Raw genomic sequence first — 15,951 nt, 5'->3', positions numbered from 1 at the left:
ATTTTCTTGAAGTTCAGGTTGATAAAATTGCAATGTACAATTTTTTCAGCTCTAACTAGAAAAACTGCACAGGCACTGAACTGGAAGTAGAAAAAGTATAAACAATGTATTTTAAAAATAGGTCATTAAATATGTATGGCTAAGATAACAAATAATTTCTCAAAATATTCTTTAATGCCTTAGGCCATAAAAACACATTCCTGTAAAGGTTAACATTTGGATCTGAGTGTTGTTGAGAACTAGAATCAGGCTAACACATCTCTCTTCTGGAGAGAACAGGGCTCCCTCCACAGCTGCAACAGCAGGCACTACCTCTTGTGCCTGGGGTGCCAAATGACTGACACGCACGCATGGGCACTGGACTCCCGCATCATGCCAACCCCTGAAGAAGCACATCTGTCCTAGTTAACCCCTGGGAGGCCCAGGAAGCTGGCCCAGCGACTTGTGCAGGAAGATCAGTTTCAATATTCACAACACTAGTATCAATATAGGGATACAAATGTGAATAATTCTTTCAAAAATAAAAATATTGGCATAATAATTAAATGCATCCCTAGTTAGAATCAACATTTTAACCATCATATTAAAGTGTACTACCTTTTTTGAGCAATAAAAGTAATCTAAATAAACTTTTTCAGGTCTCAGAAGAGCTGAGATCCCGTAAACCAATTAAATTTAGAGTCTAACACGTAAACATCCCTTCAGTTCTTCTTACCAGATGTACCATCTGACATAATGCTGCTCACAGAACACGACTCCTACTGAGGCCCAGCGCTTTACCAGCCTGGCATGCAGACAGAATGAAGCCCCCAGATACCTGGTCAGCTAAGGCCACACAGTGCTCCGGGGGCGGGATGGCGGCGCAGCTCTGCTTCCTCCAGTCCACGACGCCATTCTGCTCGGAATACTGCACGGAGAGTCCGTCCAGTGGAGAACAACTTGTACCGATAGTGCTACCAAAAGGAAGGTTTACACAGGTATGAACACCTGTCCTTGGTACTCTAACCTACTATGTCAAACAATGAGGAGCTGTAGCAACCCTTGCTTTAGTATATTATTTTACAGAATACACCAAAGGAAAGGAGGAAAAGAATAGACTATGAGAATGAACTGGTATACAGCTATCTTATTAACTTAATAACTAACCCCTACCTCTAGGGAGGTGCACATTCTGTCTTTAGACTGTGCAATGGTCACCCTGCAGCACTTAGAGCTAGGGTTGCCCCCATCTTGAAGGAACCACTAAGGCATGGGAAGGGACAGGATAACGTGATTGAAAAACAGACAACAGACTTGGAAAGAAACTAGAGAATAAAGTTACTGTGCATGGATTTTGAAATAATAGTGCTTCGCATGATCAATGACTACAAGGTTGAGAATTTTGGAAGAATACTGGAAAACATAAAACAACCAAATTTAAGTCCTAGAACTGCAGAATGAAATGAGATTAAGAACTCAGTGGACAGAAACAGATGAAAACAATCAGTGAAGAGGAAACACGGTCAGAAGAAAACAGACTAGAGCACTGAGAGAAAAAATATATGGGAAATGCAGAATAAAGAAAAAGTTTAAGAGACGTGAGACATGGTGGAAAGTCTAACACAAGCACTCTGGGCCTTGGAAGAGGAGGCAAGAGAACAGGGCAGAAGTAATGTCTGCAGAGATCATGGCTTGGACTTTTTTTAACACCAAAAGGTGTCAAGCTTCAGACTCAAGAAGCAGAATTCATTCAAAGAAAGCTACAAACATACTGTAGGAAAACTACTGGAAACTAGATAATGAGAAAATGTTAAATAGAACTAAGAATCTGAAAAAGCACATTAACTTCCAAAGAGTGACCAAAAGACTGAACCAACGGATGCTGGCTGTCTTAAGTTTGAGCTCCCTCTACAAGCAGAATCTGGAATGTCACAACAGATTTGGGAGGTAATCCCAGGAAGCAGGGGCAAGGAATGGGGTGAATGAAATAGGACATGAGGAAAACCAACATGAGGGTCCATCACTGAGGGTGCCACTACAAGCAACAGAGGCCCAGACTGGCTGCAGCCTCCCCAAGCTTCCTACCCAAAGGGCAGGGAGTGGGAATTCCCTATCAGTTGAGGGCTGACCTCCAGGCAGACTCACTTGCACTTTCCAACTGTGCTTGGTGAGGGCCAGGCAGGCCCGACAGAATCAGCAGAGGCCCTGGGGCACAGAGTGGAAATTCTTGGGACAGTAGTAATGTGAAGGAGACAGAAATTACATAAGTGACTTTATGTGGTTTGTAACAGAAATCAGAGCTAGGCTGACAGGAAATGATGCAAGGGACCAAAGGCTTATATTGGAAGACAGTGAAACTAAAGGTGTACCTTGAGGATCCTGTGGGTTAGGATCCAGATCACAGCCATAAGGCAATTATCACAATAAAGCAGGTCACACAAATTGTTTGGTTTCCCAGTGCATATAAAAAGTATGTTCACACTATACTGTAATCTATTAAGTGTGCAATAGCATTATATCTAAAAACACAATGTACATACCTTAATTAAAACATACTTTATTGCTAAAAAATACTAACCACCATCTGAGCCTTAAGCAAGTTGCAATATTTTTGCTGGAAGGGGGTCCTACCTTCAATTTGTAAAATACACCGTACCTGTGAAATGTAATGAACTGAGGTAGGCCTGCATAGTTTCAAAGCACTAAGAGAAAGTAACTGCCAACCCAGAATCTTATACCAAGCAAAAATGTCAAAAAAAATAAATGTCCTCCAAAAAATGAGGGCAAAGTAAGTTTTTTTACAGATAAAAACAAAGTAAGCTCATCAATGGCAGATATGATTACAGGAAATAGTCAAGGGTTCTTCAGAGAGATGGAAAACAGTCATAGATACATACCCAGACACACATGAAGGAATAAAGAACAATGGAATGGTCAATGCTAAATTAATGAAAAAAGGTCTCATGAGATTTAAAATATAGATAAAACACATGACAGCTATAGTTTGTAAGCTGGGTGGTGATACATTAGTGACCAAAGATCCTCACTTGGTAAATGGTACAAGCACAATTAATATCACACCTTATTAAGTCACAGATGTACAATGTCATATCCAGGGTAACCACTGGAATAACTGAAAGACACTATGTAACTATCAAAATTATATAAAAGACAGAATAAAAACCACCCAAAAGCAGGAAAGAGAAAAGAAAGCACAGGAAACCTACAACAAATGGCAAGCAAATGGTAAAATGGTAGAATAACAACCAACTATTTATCAGCAATGAAAGTAAATGAGACACTGAATTAAAATGCACTGGCATCTCTCCTTTCAGGAATGAAATACCTACTTCACAGTAGGACTTTTCCCGGTGTGTTTCTTATGGATTACAGTGTGCTGTAACACATCTAGAGCAGAGAAAAAACAATTTATTATACCAAATGCTTCTGCAAAAATCCAAAAGGATCATGCAATTAATTTATGTGACCATAACAGTGTTTTTCACACAAAATTCCTTAAAGCATCAATTTTTCAAAAGAGACAATGATTGAATTTCCTTAAATATCCTCTCAAATGTGTTCACCTAATAGTTAATCAATTTTGTCCAAAACTTTAACAGTTAACTATGAGCATGCCACTGCAAAACTACACCATCCAATTTCAGGCTTTAAAAAAAAATTTTTTTTAAATGAAGTGTCTCAAATATTAAAAATACACATCGATCAGTACAACAAACACCCATGCGTACCCACCTCCCCGATATCTCTATATGTCTCTTTTTATTAAGAAACAAAATAGCACAAAAGCAGCCAAGGGCCCTCTACCAGCCCGTTTAACTCCCTCTCTCTCCTGAGGTTAACTCATTGAAGTATTCTAGTGCCCATTTTTACTTTAACTACACACATATGTATTCACAAACACATACAGTGGTGTTGTCTATTTGAACATATTATAATTATTTTGAATGACACCTAGAGTGCCTACGAATAAGCCACAATTTACTTATTTAACAGTCAAAGCATTTGGGTTGACGTCCATGTATTGGCTGTTACACCAAAGGGGCCTTGAGAACCTCAGCCCCTGATCCCTGACACAGGGACAATTTTCCTAGAAGCAGAACTTTTGGCAGTAGCATAAAATTAATTACCTCCAACTTCACCACAGTGTCAAATTTCTGTCCAAAATACTTGTGCCAATTTAAATCCCTGTCAGCAATAGATGAGAATTCCCATTACTTCATATCTTTGATGTCGGACAGAAAATGTTTTGCCAAACTGAAGAGTGTAAAATGATACCTTTTTGCATGTATATATGTAGGTATGTATGTGTTTTACTTATTTTTCTATTGACTTTATTGGCTGACCTTTATTAATAAAACTATATAGATTTCAGGGGTATAATTCTATAGTATATCTGTATATTGCAGTGTGTAGTCACCATACCTAACTCTTTTTAATTTGCATTTTTCCAGACTACTCATGAGATTGAACACTGTGTAATGGCTTTTCAAGTTTCTTCTTCTATGAATTGTCTATCTTTTGCAAATATTGCCAATCAGGCTGATTTTCTCCTTGACCTTTAGAAGAATCTTTCTATAGCCTGGATGTCATCTTTATCTGTAAATACCTTGCCATTATCTTCTAATCCTATGATTTCTTGTCACATGTTACGTTCTAATTTAGAGTAGAAAGAGCTCCACTATGGTCATGCTTTGCCTTGTCAAGAAAGCCTTCTTGTCCCAGATTAACATTTAAAAATTTAAGTTTTGTATTTTACATATTGCATTAAGTTATGTTACATATAATTTGTCATTCACATGAAATTTCTGTGCATGATGTAAGTAGGGATCTAATTATGTATTTTTCAGTTGGAAAGCCAGCCAACACCATTCACTGAATAGTCTCTTCTTTCCCCTCTTGCTTGTGATGCCACCTGTCACATTCCCAGTTGCCATATGTCTGTTTCTTGGCTCCTTAATCTGCTGATGGTCTGTTTGCCTATCCCTGTTGCAACATCAGGCAGAATGACCTATTCCAATGAATCAACATTTACCTTCTTCTTGACTTGAAGCTTCTGAGCTGTCTTCTTTCAAGTGTTCTAATATCTTGGAAGTCTTCAGAGAGGACTGTAAGTTATCTGTGGAAAGTATTCAGTTCCGTTAATTTTTTGGAAAATTATTATAGAAAGATGCAAAAAACAAATACAATGATTATTTTCCTCCTAGGGAAGATGAGAGCAGAGAGTCAGTAGCACAGGACATTTCTATTAGATAGAACCTTTAAGAAAGCAAGATGACATAGGACAAAACCCTGTGCTGGGAGAGGGGTCCTGATTTGTGAAGCCAGGTCTCCCCATTAAAACCACAGGACTGGAGCAAGTTACTTCACATCTGTCAGCTCGCCCTACCCACTCTGTGCTTCTCAAACACTGCAGTGTGGTAAGGCTTTTTAAAATTGCTAATCTGTTGCGGGCCATTACTTTTATGAAAAACACAACAATAATGTTGTGGCAATGTCAAATCGCTACCAAAGACTCGGGGTCTACTCTCAGCCTCCCTTTTTCTACTCCAGACCCGTGACAAGCACTCCGTGGACCAGCACAACCCACAGAACACACCGTGACAGCAGTGGATCACTTCTCCATTTAAATACGAGCCGGCGGGATGCCAGCGTTTCACATTTTAAGTCATTTAGGAGTTTAACATTCGTTTTCTCAGTTGTCAGGATGTGGAATGTTGCTCTCTATCCCACAGGAGAAAAAGGTGGAGCTGTTACTTTTCAAAAGAGCAAATGCAAATGAACTTGGACAACATGTTCTCTGGTAAAACCACTCAGACACCCTGACCAGATTTTCCATGATTTCAAAACATGTACTTTTTTTAATACATTATTTTCACAACAATTTGAGACAAAATCTACCAGCTTACTTAGCATTCATTGCTCACGTAATTTAAATACTGCCAAGCTCTCAAGGTGCATTTTCTGTTGTTTGTGTACATACTACTCACTTGGGTGAGGTTTCCCGGGCAGCCTATTGAAATCTGAGTCAAAAGTCTGACTTTGTGCTCTAGTGCCTTTTTAGAACTAAACAGCCATGATTTATAGGGAGTCAATAAAAAGTACTTAAACTTGGTTTAAGCAGAAAGCGCTGATTGTTAAATCTATATACAGCTCTAGAATGACCAAGATTCTTTTAAAAAAGCTATAGCCACTATTCAGACATAAATTGAACCATGTAGTTGTTCATCTTGTTTTAGTCTACTAGTCATGAAGAGTCATTAATTCTAATTGCTACTTAGCTGTTTAAAATACTTAAGTCATATAGATACACACACACACAAATGATTCAAAAACTGTAAAAGTTAACCCATATGTTATAATATCTAATCATATATTTTTACCTCCTTCTCTCCCATCTAAAATTGAGAAAATATATATTTTCTTTCTCCATTAAATACAGGAAAACAGGACTTTCTTGAAAGCAGAAGGAAAGATTTTTAAAAAAACAAAAAACAAAAAACTTAGCCACTTGCCATAATGGCTGTGCTTAAAACTAGCAGAAATCACCCTAAAGCGAACATCAATGTTACTGGCAAAATACTTGTTTAAAAAGGCAGCTGATATAAATGTGTATAAAACTAAACACAATGCAGACTGATGAATGCTGAAACATAAGGGCAAAATCAAACTACAGGATCATAAGAAAAAACTAGAAAATCTTCATGAGGTGAAATTTCAGTTGGGTCTTAAAACAGGTGTGATTTTAACAGGCTGTGACAAGAGGAAGGACTTTAATTTCGGGTGCAAAATGAGCCAAGACACGGGGACAGGACAAGGCAGGGTGTACAGAGTGCCCATCCCACCTTCCGGCAGCCAGAGCACGGGAGACGAGCCTGTCACGGGAGACGAGCAGGTCAAGGAGGCTCCAGGCAGGGCTTGAATTTCACACCAAACCGTGTTTAAATAGGTGATCAACAAATTGACCCCTGGCATAATCCCGGGATACAATAAAGCACAGTGAGAATTAGACCATGAGAGAAGCCAGGCTTTGCATAGCCTCTACGTGAAAAAAAATAAAGGCCTCACTGCCAACAATGGGACTGGTCAGGAAGGGGTGAAACAGAAGGCGTCTTTTGTCTGGCGTGGCTTGGCCTTTAAATGATTGCATAGGAGGAGGAAAAATGAATAAGGCCAAGGTTTGCAGCCTGGGCATTCACTATGGGAACAGAGGACCCAGGAGGAAAGGCAGGTCATGGAGTGTGTCATACGCCATGCAGCCAGCACTGCTGCACTTTTGCCACCTGTCCACGAGGTCTGTCACGGAACCTGGCCATCCTGCATGCCCATGAGTTTGAGAGGCTTAGCCCTTGCCCTGGAATCGTCCTGTTTTGTGACATTAGCTTTTATACATTATTTTCTGTAGAAATGCAGTGTAAAATTCACTTAAAACTACAAATGTTTCTTAATGGCATGCCTCTATTCCTTGACTTCAACGACCACCCCACACAAGATGGCATGGTAAAGCAAGAAACGCGGGCAGGAGAAGCAGCAGGGACAGAGGGGCAGGAGGCTTACTCAGGCTGTGTCGGGGGTCCGAGGACAGGGACTGAAAAAAGGTGTGCACTTTCTGACTCTGCAGGAAAGCCTGTGATGAAGTTGAAAATAGCTGCCTGCACATAAAAAGAAAAGAGGCTTGTTAATTCAAGTAACATAAATACACAAGAGTCTCAGTTTAGACTGTAAAGCAAACTTAAGTGGCAGTTTAATTCAGGTATAGAAAAATAAATTGTTTTCCTAAGGAAAAGAATATTATTTTCTAATTTATTTCCCATAGGAGGAACTGAAAAAAAGTTAACAAAACATTTGCAAGAATCTAATAAACAAGCTTATTTTTAATTTTACATAATCTAATGGTAAGGTTTTAATTCTGGCAAAAAATGTATGCTATTTCAGCCTTTGTCCAAGTGGCCCAGCCTCTCTGCTCAGAAAAGGAAGTGCAACCTCTGTACTCTTCTTTGTAGTAGTGACTTTTCATCATTTGGTAGTATGGAGAAACTCTGAACATAGGAGGTTGGGAAGTTTGAGATGCTGAAGAGTCCTGGAAGGTATAGAGTGTAATGGTCAGGTTAGTTACAAGTATTACTACATCCTAAAGCAGGACTAAGTGGCGATTCACTTCAATGCGCATTATACCATGATTCTAAGCTCTTATCTTTGAAAACAAACTTTCCTATAATTAAAAGATTCCAACTGGAGGCCTTCCCTACAAAAACGGGCATACTTACTGTACAGTCTGACGGAAAGCTTACTCATGGATCTAAACACCAGCTCACCACTTAGCTGAACCACCCTACACAAGCCTTTCAGCTTCAATTTCCTCATAGGGATACTGCTAGTTCTTCAAGGTTAAGACACTCAAAAAGTATAGGTACATTAAACTGTCATTCTGCTGCTCGACATACAAATCCCTTCCATTACTTCTGAATACTTTAAATGCTCACTTAAAATTTTAATTCTTAATTTCTCCCCAAACTTTTGACCTATCATTCAGATTAATCATAAAATCATTAAATCCTATACCAAGATATTACCCTCTGGGCCAAAGCTACCTTATACATAAAGCAAAACTGCTTCTTGGTACTCAAATATGGAGATAAATGTTCAATAGGAAGACAAAAAAAGGAAATGAACAAATGGAAGAAAAATTGAGATATTAAGTAAGGAGCTAATCTGAATTTCCAGGTCTGAATACACTATCTAAAACTGGGGATTAGAATCCAAAGGCAGTAATGGAACCTATTATCCAGTTACATTTACAAACCAGTCGGTCACAAGGACAAGCAGGCACACCTTCAATTCAAGGCCCAAGAAACAGCCCAGATCCCACCTACAACTCCACATGCCCACTGCCAATCCACTACAGGAACCACGCCTGAGACATGGCCTCGGGCTTGCAGTCAGTTACAGACTGAAGTCCAGTTCATTAACTCACGGCCAAAACATAGCAATTATACCCACATTAAAAAGTCAAAGTGGCCACAAACTACTTAATAAATTAAATAAGGAAAACAGTATCACATTTTGACATGACTGATCATCTAACCCCTAATGCATGTTCCAGTGCCACGTTCTCCTTTTCCCAATTACAGAGTATTTGGAACTGAATGCAACGTGTCCTTCCTGTCCCAACTCATCTCTACTCCACTTACAGACTCATTTCCTATTTCCCACTCGCACTGTCCCCCCTGCTTTACAATTGCTATTTTTTCTTAAGTGATAAATGATAATACAAATCTAAAATTCACAAACTGAGAAGGAAGTGTCCTCACAACCTATCAATGGTGTTGTGAGCACAGGCTAGACAGACAAATGAATTAAAAAAATGATTCTAAAGATTTTTTGAAAATGGCCATATTTTTTAAAAAATTTTAATATAATTTCAGGGAATAAGAGCTTTCCCAAGCAGAACAGAAAACCCCGAAATCATAAAAGACTGAAAAGAAAATCCCACTGTAATACATACATAAAATTTTAAACTGTCTGCATGTTCAAGAAATGACAAGCAGGGCTCTTTTCTTTAACATAACAAATAACTCTTACAAATCACTAAGACCAATAAAAAAAGTGGAAAGGACTGAAAAAGGCATTCACAGCAGATTTTTGTAAACAGCCTCTCAAATAGATTACAGTAAGACAGTCTTCCTTTTTCAGACTGGCAAAGAGGATAAATGGAGAGTATTTTATGTTTGCTGAGGTGTGGACACACAAATACAAGGCTTACTGGGGTATAAAGTGTTGCTACCACCTTAGAAGTAATTTGGAAATACTGTAAATTAAAAAATGCATAATTTTGACTGAACAATTCTAGATATATTTCTTATAGATATATGTATCAAATGTGTTATGAAACATTAATGCAGACATTCACTGTAATAGTATTTGCAATAGTTTTAAAGTATTTAGAAACAACCAAAAGGCTGTAAAATAGACTAATTCAGTAGCTACTAAAAATGGAATACTAGGTAGCAAATAAAAACCAAGGCAGCAATCTTATACGCTTACCGACCTGTTACCATGTCCAATATGTACATTTAATGAAAGGAGTAAATGTCAGAAAAGTGTATGGGATAATTCAGTTTGCACAGTAAATACAAATACACAATTTCAAGGGTGCATACATGCACAGAAAAATTTCTGAACAGTTACATGAGATTTTTAATGAAAGCTACTTCCAGTGACTAGATCTGGAAACAGGGACATTGGACTTTTCACACTACGCCTCCCTGTGCATTCTTCACAAACAGCTTAAACAACACCTTTACAGTGGAAAGTCTAGCTTAACGTACACCCGCACCATGATGATCACTGTGGAGACCCCTAAAAGCCGCAACAGGGATCAGCAGACCTCTTAACTGCAGTCTTGGCCAAGAGCCTAATTTCTGAAAGCGGCTCCTTGTGGAAATATTTTCTCCTTTTGAAAACTTCAAACTTACAGAAAAGCTACAAATACAGTAAAAAGGATTTCCCCACCCGAACCATATAGCTAATCTCTGATGCCCCAACACCTGGTAAGACATCAGTATCTCCAACAAAGACACTGTCTTACAATCAGTATCAGGACATGAACATGGAAAAATGACGACCTCCTCACCCTTGGACCCCAAGTAAGATCTGCAAGTCCCTGAAGTCTCCTTGTCCCACACACACCCAGTTCAGATCCTGTATCTTCAATTCCGATCAGATACTCCAGGGTTCATGCTGGAGGAGGAGGTTTTCTCCTTCTCCGTACTGTGGCTCCCTTCTCCAACAAAAAGAAAACTGGTTCTCACTATTAAGCCACTTACTAATTAGGCCGATCCCCCTGCAGCAATGTCCCTCCCACTGTCACTGCTGCTCCCTCCCAACCTCTGTGCAGAGCCCTCCTGGTCCCACCCAGGCTCCCATGCCCTGCTGGGGCCACCTCCATGGCTCTGCCCTTGGAGCCGCTTGAGCAAGACCTCCCACCTGCACCCCTGTGAGCTCCTCAGGCTCCTGTCTGTAGTCCCTCAGGGCGCACCCCCGGGCCTACACGGCAGCCTACTGCGCCCTGTCCCGCTGAATGGCTTTAGGACTCAACTCCTCAGGAGGGACAAGGAAAAGAGGACAGGGGTTGATGGTGGCTCTGTTAGTCCTTATATCAAAATTAACTCTAGAGGGCTCAGAGATTTAAATGCAAGGAAGAAAACATGAAACTTCTCATCTGCGTATGAGAAAACTTTGCAAGCACCACATAATACCTAGACACCATTAAAAACTGAAACTGAGTGCTCAAAAATCAAATTTCTGTGTGATGTAAAAAAGAAAATACACTATAATCAAAGTGAAGGCAAATCTCAAATTCAGAAAAATGAGTCACACAAAGAACCCGGGCACTGGCATTACAGGGCTGGACCAACGCAGGTGAGTGTATTTCCTAAAGCACATGTGCAACAACTTTTAAAATAACTGCTTAAGCTGAAGAACAAACACCGGAGAACATGGAAGAGTATTTTAAACAGTACCAGGAGTAGGAAAAGCCAGATCCACCAGCTATTAATAAACTATAAAGCTCTAATAATTAAAACGTGACAATGGAACAAGAATGACAGACCAACGGAATGATAAGCCCAGGCATGTTATATGCCTAAGAATGTGGGATGAAGAATCATACAGGAAATCAACAATTTAGGAAGGAATCAATCCATCATTTGGAATGAGAAATAAACGGAGATCCATATGCTTTCTTAATACCTGCACCTGAACTGCTCGAATGATTTTAAACAATCACACAACGGACTGACAGCACTGTGATTTATGCATCTCCGGTCTCAACTGGACGCCAAACCCTGTTTAGCCACCTGGTTTCCTGGAACAAGGTTGCTCTCCACAGCCCCACACTAATATTCCAAATCCCTTCAACACTCCAACATTCGATCCCCATCCTCAATCCACCCCTTCTTTTCTTTCTTTTTTTTTTTCAACCCACCCCTTCTTAAGCATCTCTCTTACTTTAGGAAAAAAAAATACAAGCCATTAGGCAAGAGATTCCCTCAACTTTCCATCAGGGAACAAGCATATTTACCTATGTCCACACCCATCCTGCCTGTGGAGGGACCCTGTACCCCCCCACCCCCCGCCAACTGCATCTCTTCCTGCCTCTCCAGGCACCTGGGATGCTTTGGGAGCTAACCCTACACAGGGTTTGTGCCTCCCCCACCCCGCCCTGCTGACAGCACATGCAACACTCATCTCACCTGCACCGTCTTTTCCAATAACCCTTCACCTTCACAAGGGCAAAGCCCTGACCTTAACCGCCTGGGAACCTCAACCACCACCTCTGTGCCCGCACTCCCACTGTGTGGACCCATGGGTGCCCAGGGGAGCAGGCGATCAGGAACTGTTATTTCCTTTCTCCTTCCCGCCCATGGGCCTAATCTTACTTGATAACTGAAAACAAAACAAAGCAACACAAACACATCTCCAAAGTTGAGCTCTTGGACAAGGGTCTCTTTCAATAAATGTTTCACTGGCTGGTACGTGGGTATGTTTCACTGAATATCTGCACACTTTAGAAGCAATCATTTCTGATTTGAGAGAGGTGAAGCATACAATGAGAAAAGAGTTAGTTTGGTCATACTGTGAGAGCCCACGCCTAAGTAACACAAAGATAAAAAGTCCACCAGAGAGAATGTCTCTGGGCTCGGCCTCGCAAGGCCTCCGGACAGCCAGCGGTCAGTCTGGGGCAGCGCCAGGGCAGTGTCCGGTGACGAGTACCTTAGGATGGGCTCAAGATCAGGGTGTCGCCGCTCCTCCCGCTTCAGCGAACCCTGATTCAGGGCTCTCAGGATGGTCTTGTCAAAAGTCTCTGAAGACAACTCCTTGGGAAGCTGGGGAAGGAAGAGCATAGGGTCAGTGTTAGGGTCTCACTGGCCAGTAAGTGGGTATGACACAAACCACAGGCCTCAGAGGCAGACAGACGCCTCCTGCTCAGTCACTGGCCTCCCCAAATCCGGCCCCGGCAGCTCCGTTTCTCATCTGCACACGCAGGGCCCCGCAGGGACGCGGCACAGGCAGGCCCGCGGGGGAAACACCGTCGCCGCCCACCCCGGACCCCTGGGGCGTCCCAGGGAGCCGGGCCACCTGGCAGCACAGCACACTTCTGGGACGGCCTGCGTGGCCCTCGCCCTCGAGCTCCCACACGCCAGCCGAAGTGACGCCCACACCAAGGTTCTTCAGTTCGGGGGAGCACTCTGCGCAGCGCAGTGTCATTTTTACCCTCAAACAGCATTCTGAAAAGTGTGACCTCTGCCTGGACAGCTATGGCTTTTACGCATCCTTTCCCACTGCATCAGGCAACCTCAGATTACCAGCGCCAGACATGACACAAAGAGCTGGGTGTGAAAACGGAGTGAAAACTCTTACTCTAACCTACATTTTAAAATAAAATAATCTAAATGAAGGTTTAGTAACATTTTCCTCAATGTGATGGAGGCACCCTCAGAGAGATGTACAAGAGACCACCAAAAAACCATCATTTGGCCAAGAAAATTTTAAAATTAAAAACAAAATTTTAAGTCATCCTATTTAGTAACCAGTTACTTTTTAAAATTCTTAATATAATAATTCTATATAAAACTAACTTTCCAAGTCTTTCAAGAATTCAGGGTTTTACATTTGACTCTTAATTACTAGTCTTTGCAACTAACTCCTAAATTACTGCCAATTTCACTAAAATTAAGAGAAGAACCATTAACACAGTATCTAAGGAGCCCCAGGAATATAACCACCTATACAAATGGCTGAAGCAAATGGCTGATGTACATATTGATCTTTAATTGGAGAGTCAGAATTTTGAGTCAGCAATTCAGAAATGGAAAATTCACCCAAAGTAGCAGAAAGCAGTACTGATTTTAGGCACAGTGAGACTGTGGAATCAAGGTGTTCCGAGGGAATGAAACTCCTGGTCCTCTCATCAGCCTGTTGAGGTGGAAGGCTCTGCTGGCACCGCACACCCCTGGGGTCCTCCGATCACTAACAGGAAGAATCACCTTCCAAATCTACACATTTTCCATAGAAATGACTACTCATTTCAGTGTTTACATTCTGATATTACTGTTTTGGTAGACTTAGGACACCAGACAGAGAATGCCCACATTAAGCACGATATCTCCTGAACATCTGCACCCAGCCCAAGGAAACCAGCCTGGTGGGGGAGTCTGTTCCCACTACCCAGTTGCTGAAGGCTCTTCTAAACCCAGGAGGGCGGGAGGACCTCAATTCCCACCTGCCCGATGACTGTTCCGGTGACTGGGCAGAGTGTGGATGTGTCGTCAGATATTTGACTTATTTTCGAGTGCGTTTTATCTTTAATTTCCAGAGACCCTTTCCAGTACTAAGGGAAGGCATATTTGCTGAAGAGAGAGCTTTCCATCATGTCTCTTCTATCCCAGTCACTGTTTCGGATTTCCTTGCCTCTAGGTCGTGGTCCCAGCACCCCCAGCCTCCCGTCCCTGGCGCCCCAGCTCAGCCGCAGCACAGGCTCAGGCCTGGCCACCGCAGGCTTGTCTCCAAAAGACATGGAGGTTTGCTAGGTAACTCCCTCCAAGACCTCATCACAATTTAGTTTCTGTTAACTCCTCGTTCACTCATGCAGCCAACAAGTCTTCCAACGCCCCCCGTCCCAGGTGCTGGTGCGGGCACTGCGGGTGCAGTAGTGAAGGAAGACACCAAGTCCTGCCTCCACAGAGCTTCTGCGTGGCTGCAAGGACACCGGACAGGCTGTCAGGCCGTTGCTAAGGAGCAGCGGGTGAAGGGGGCTGGAAGACGCGGGGAACAGAAGCTGCCAGCTATGAGAAAAGAGAATTTGAAAGCACTGACCTCAAACTCACTCATCTATATTACAGCAAACTAGAAATTTGGTTCAAGAGCAACTACAAAAGTTAGAATGCACAGCTTGTCAAAAGAACAGTTTTTGCTCTTCACGTGTGTAGGTGACTTTAAAAGGAGAGTAAAAAATAGACAGATAGAGTAAACTTGAAAGTGTACCTGAAGCCAGCAATACAGTTCTAGAAGTAGACAATGTCGCCCATTATTTCATATAACCTGGTAAGACATTTGTCCTATTTTAGAAAAATACCATATTTAAATGTTGGCTAAGCTGGGGAATAATTAATCACCATGACTCCGAAAAGTGAATTATTTGAAGCTGTATTTTTTTTCAAGTACCTAAGCTTTTAGAAAAATTGTGTGACGAAAATGAAATGTGTTAAGACAAACAGCAGCCGAAGTTTAGTGAAACCCAGAGGGAGAGCCTCTGCCCAGGCGCCAGGTGGGGTGTCGGTCACGTGCTGTCTCAGCACAGGGGACAGGCAAGCAGCTGCCCTCTCAAACAGGCTGAGGAGCCAGCGGGTGAGGGTGGGCAGAGGAGCCACGCCCGCCTCTACACTGTGTGTGTGTGTGTGTGCGTGCGCTCACGTTCTGGTACTTGGTCCAGCCTCGGCTCTCCATCCCCTGCGACCCGCCCTCCGGCACCAGAGCTCGGTCACAGGAAGGGCAACAGAAGGTGGGAACACGAAGCACGCGGCTAACCCACAGGAGCCTGTTCCTGAGTATGCCTGCCCTTAAACTTTGATAAATTTACCCTATCAAGAGAGAAAAGTCACCAAGACCGAGGAGAGAATTTGAAAGCGCGTGTGTGGGGTGGGGTGGGGCCGCCTTGCCTTACTCCTCAGTAGGCAGAACATCGGCCAGGAGCGCCTCTCCTGCCCATGGCCTCAGCCCTGGATGTCAGTGCTTGCCCACTGCTCCTCCCCCGCTCCCTGCCTCTCTCCTTAGAGCTGGCGGTCTAAGGCTGACATGTCGCATGCCTAGGACCTTCTGCAACTGGAAATGAATAACCCCCCATCTTTACATGTGGTTAGGCTGCCAACTTGAAGTGGGTGAAGGAGCCCACAG

General features: G+C 42.2%; 1 protein-coding gene across 1 annotated transcript in view; it reads right to left on the bottom strand.

The window, feature by feature from the left end:
* The window catches only part of ZCCHC2 (zinc finger CCHC-type containing 2), a 49,445-nt gene that overhangs the window by 14,431 nt on the left and 19,063 nt on the right, over window positions 1-15,951 (bottom strand). The window contains exons 5-9 of the mRNA XM_054583761.1: window positions 12,772-12,884; window positions 7,555-7,649; window positions 5,033-5,116; window positions 3,330-3,387; window positions 818-953 (exon numbers count right to left, since the gene is read on the bottom strand). Coding sequence (XP_054439736.1) covers window positions 818-953; window positions 3,330-3,387; window positions 5,033-5,116; window positions 7,555-7,649; window positions 12,772-12,884 — 486 coding nt within the window. The remainder of the gene's footprint in view (window positions 1-817; window positions 954-3,329; window positions 3,388-5,032; window positions 5,117-7,554; window positions 7,650-12,771; window positions 12,885-15,951) is intronic.

Source organism: Pteronotus mesoamericanus, unplaced genomic scaffold, assembly GCF_021234165.1.
Source record: "Pteronotus mesoamericanus isolate MK-2021 breed Mesoamerican mustached bat unplaced genomic scaffold, CSHL_Meso_final contig_74, whole genome shotgun sequence".
NCBI lineage: Eukaryota > Metazoa > Chordata > Mammalia > Chiroptera > Mormoopidae > Pteronotus > Pteronotus mesoamericanus.
The sequence above is the reverse complement of the archived record's forward strand: the minus strand, read 5'-3'. Positions and strand labels throughout refer to the sequence as shown.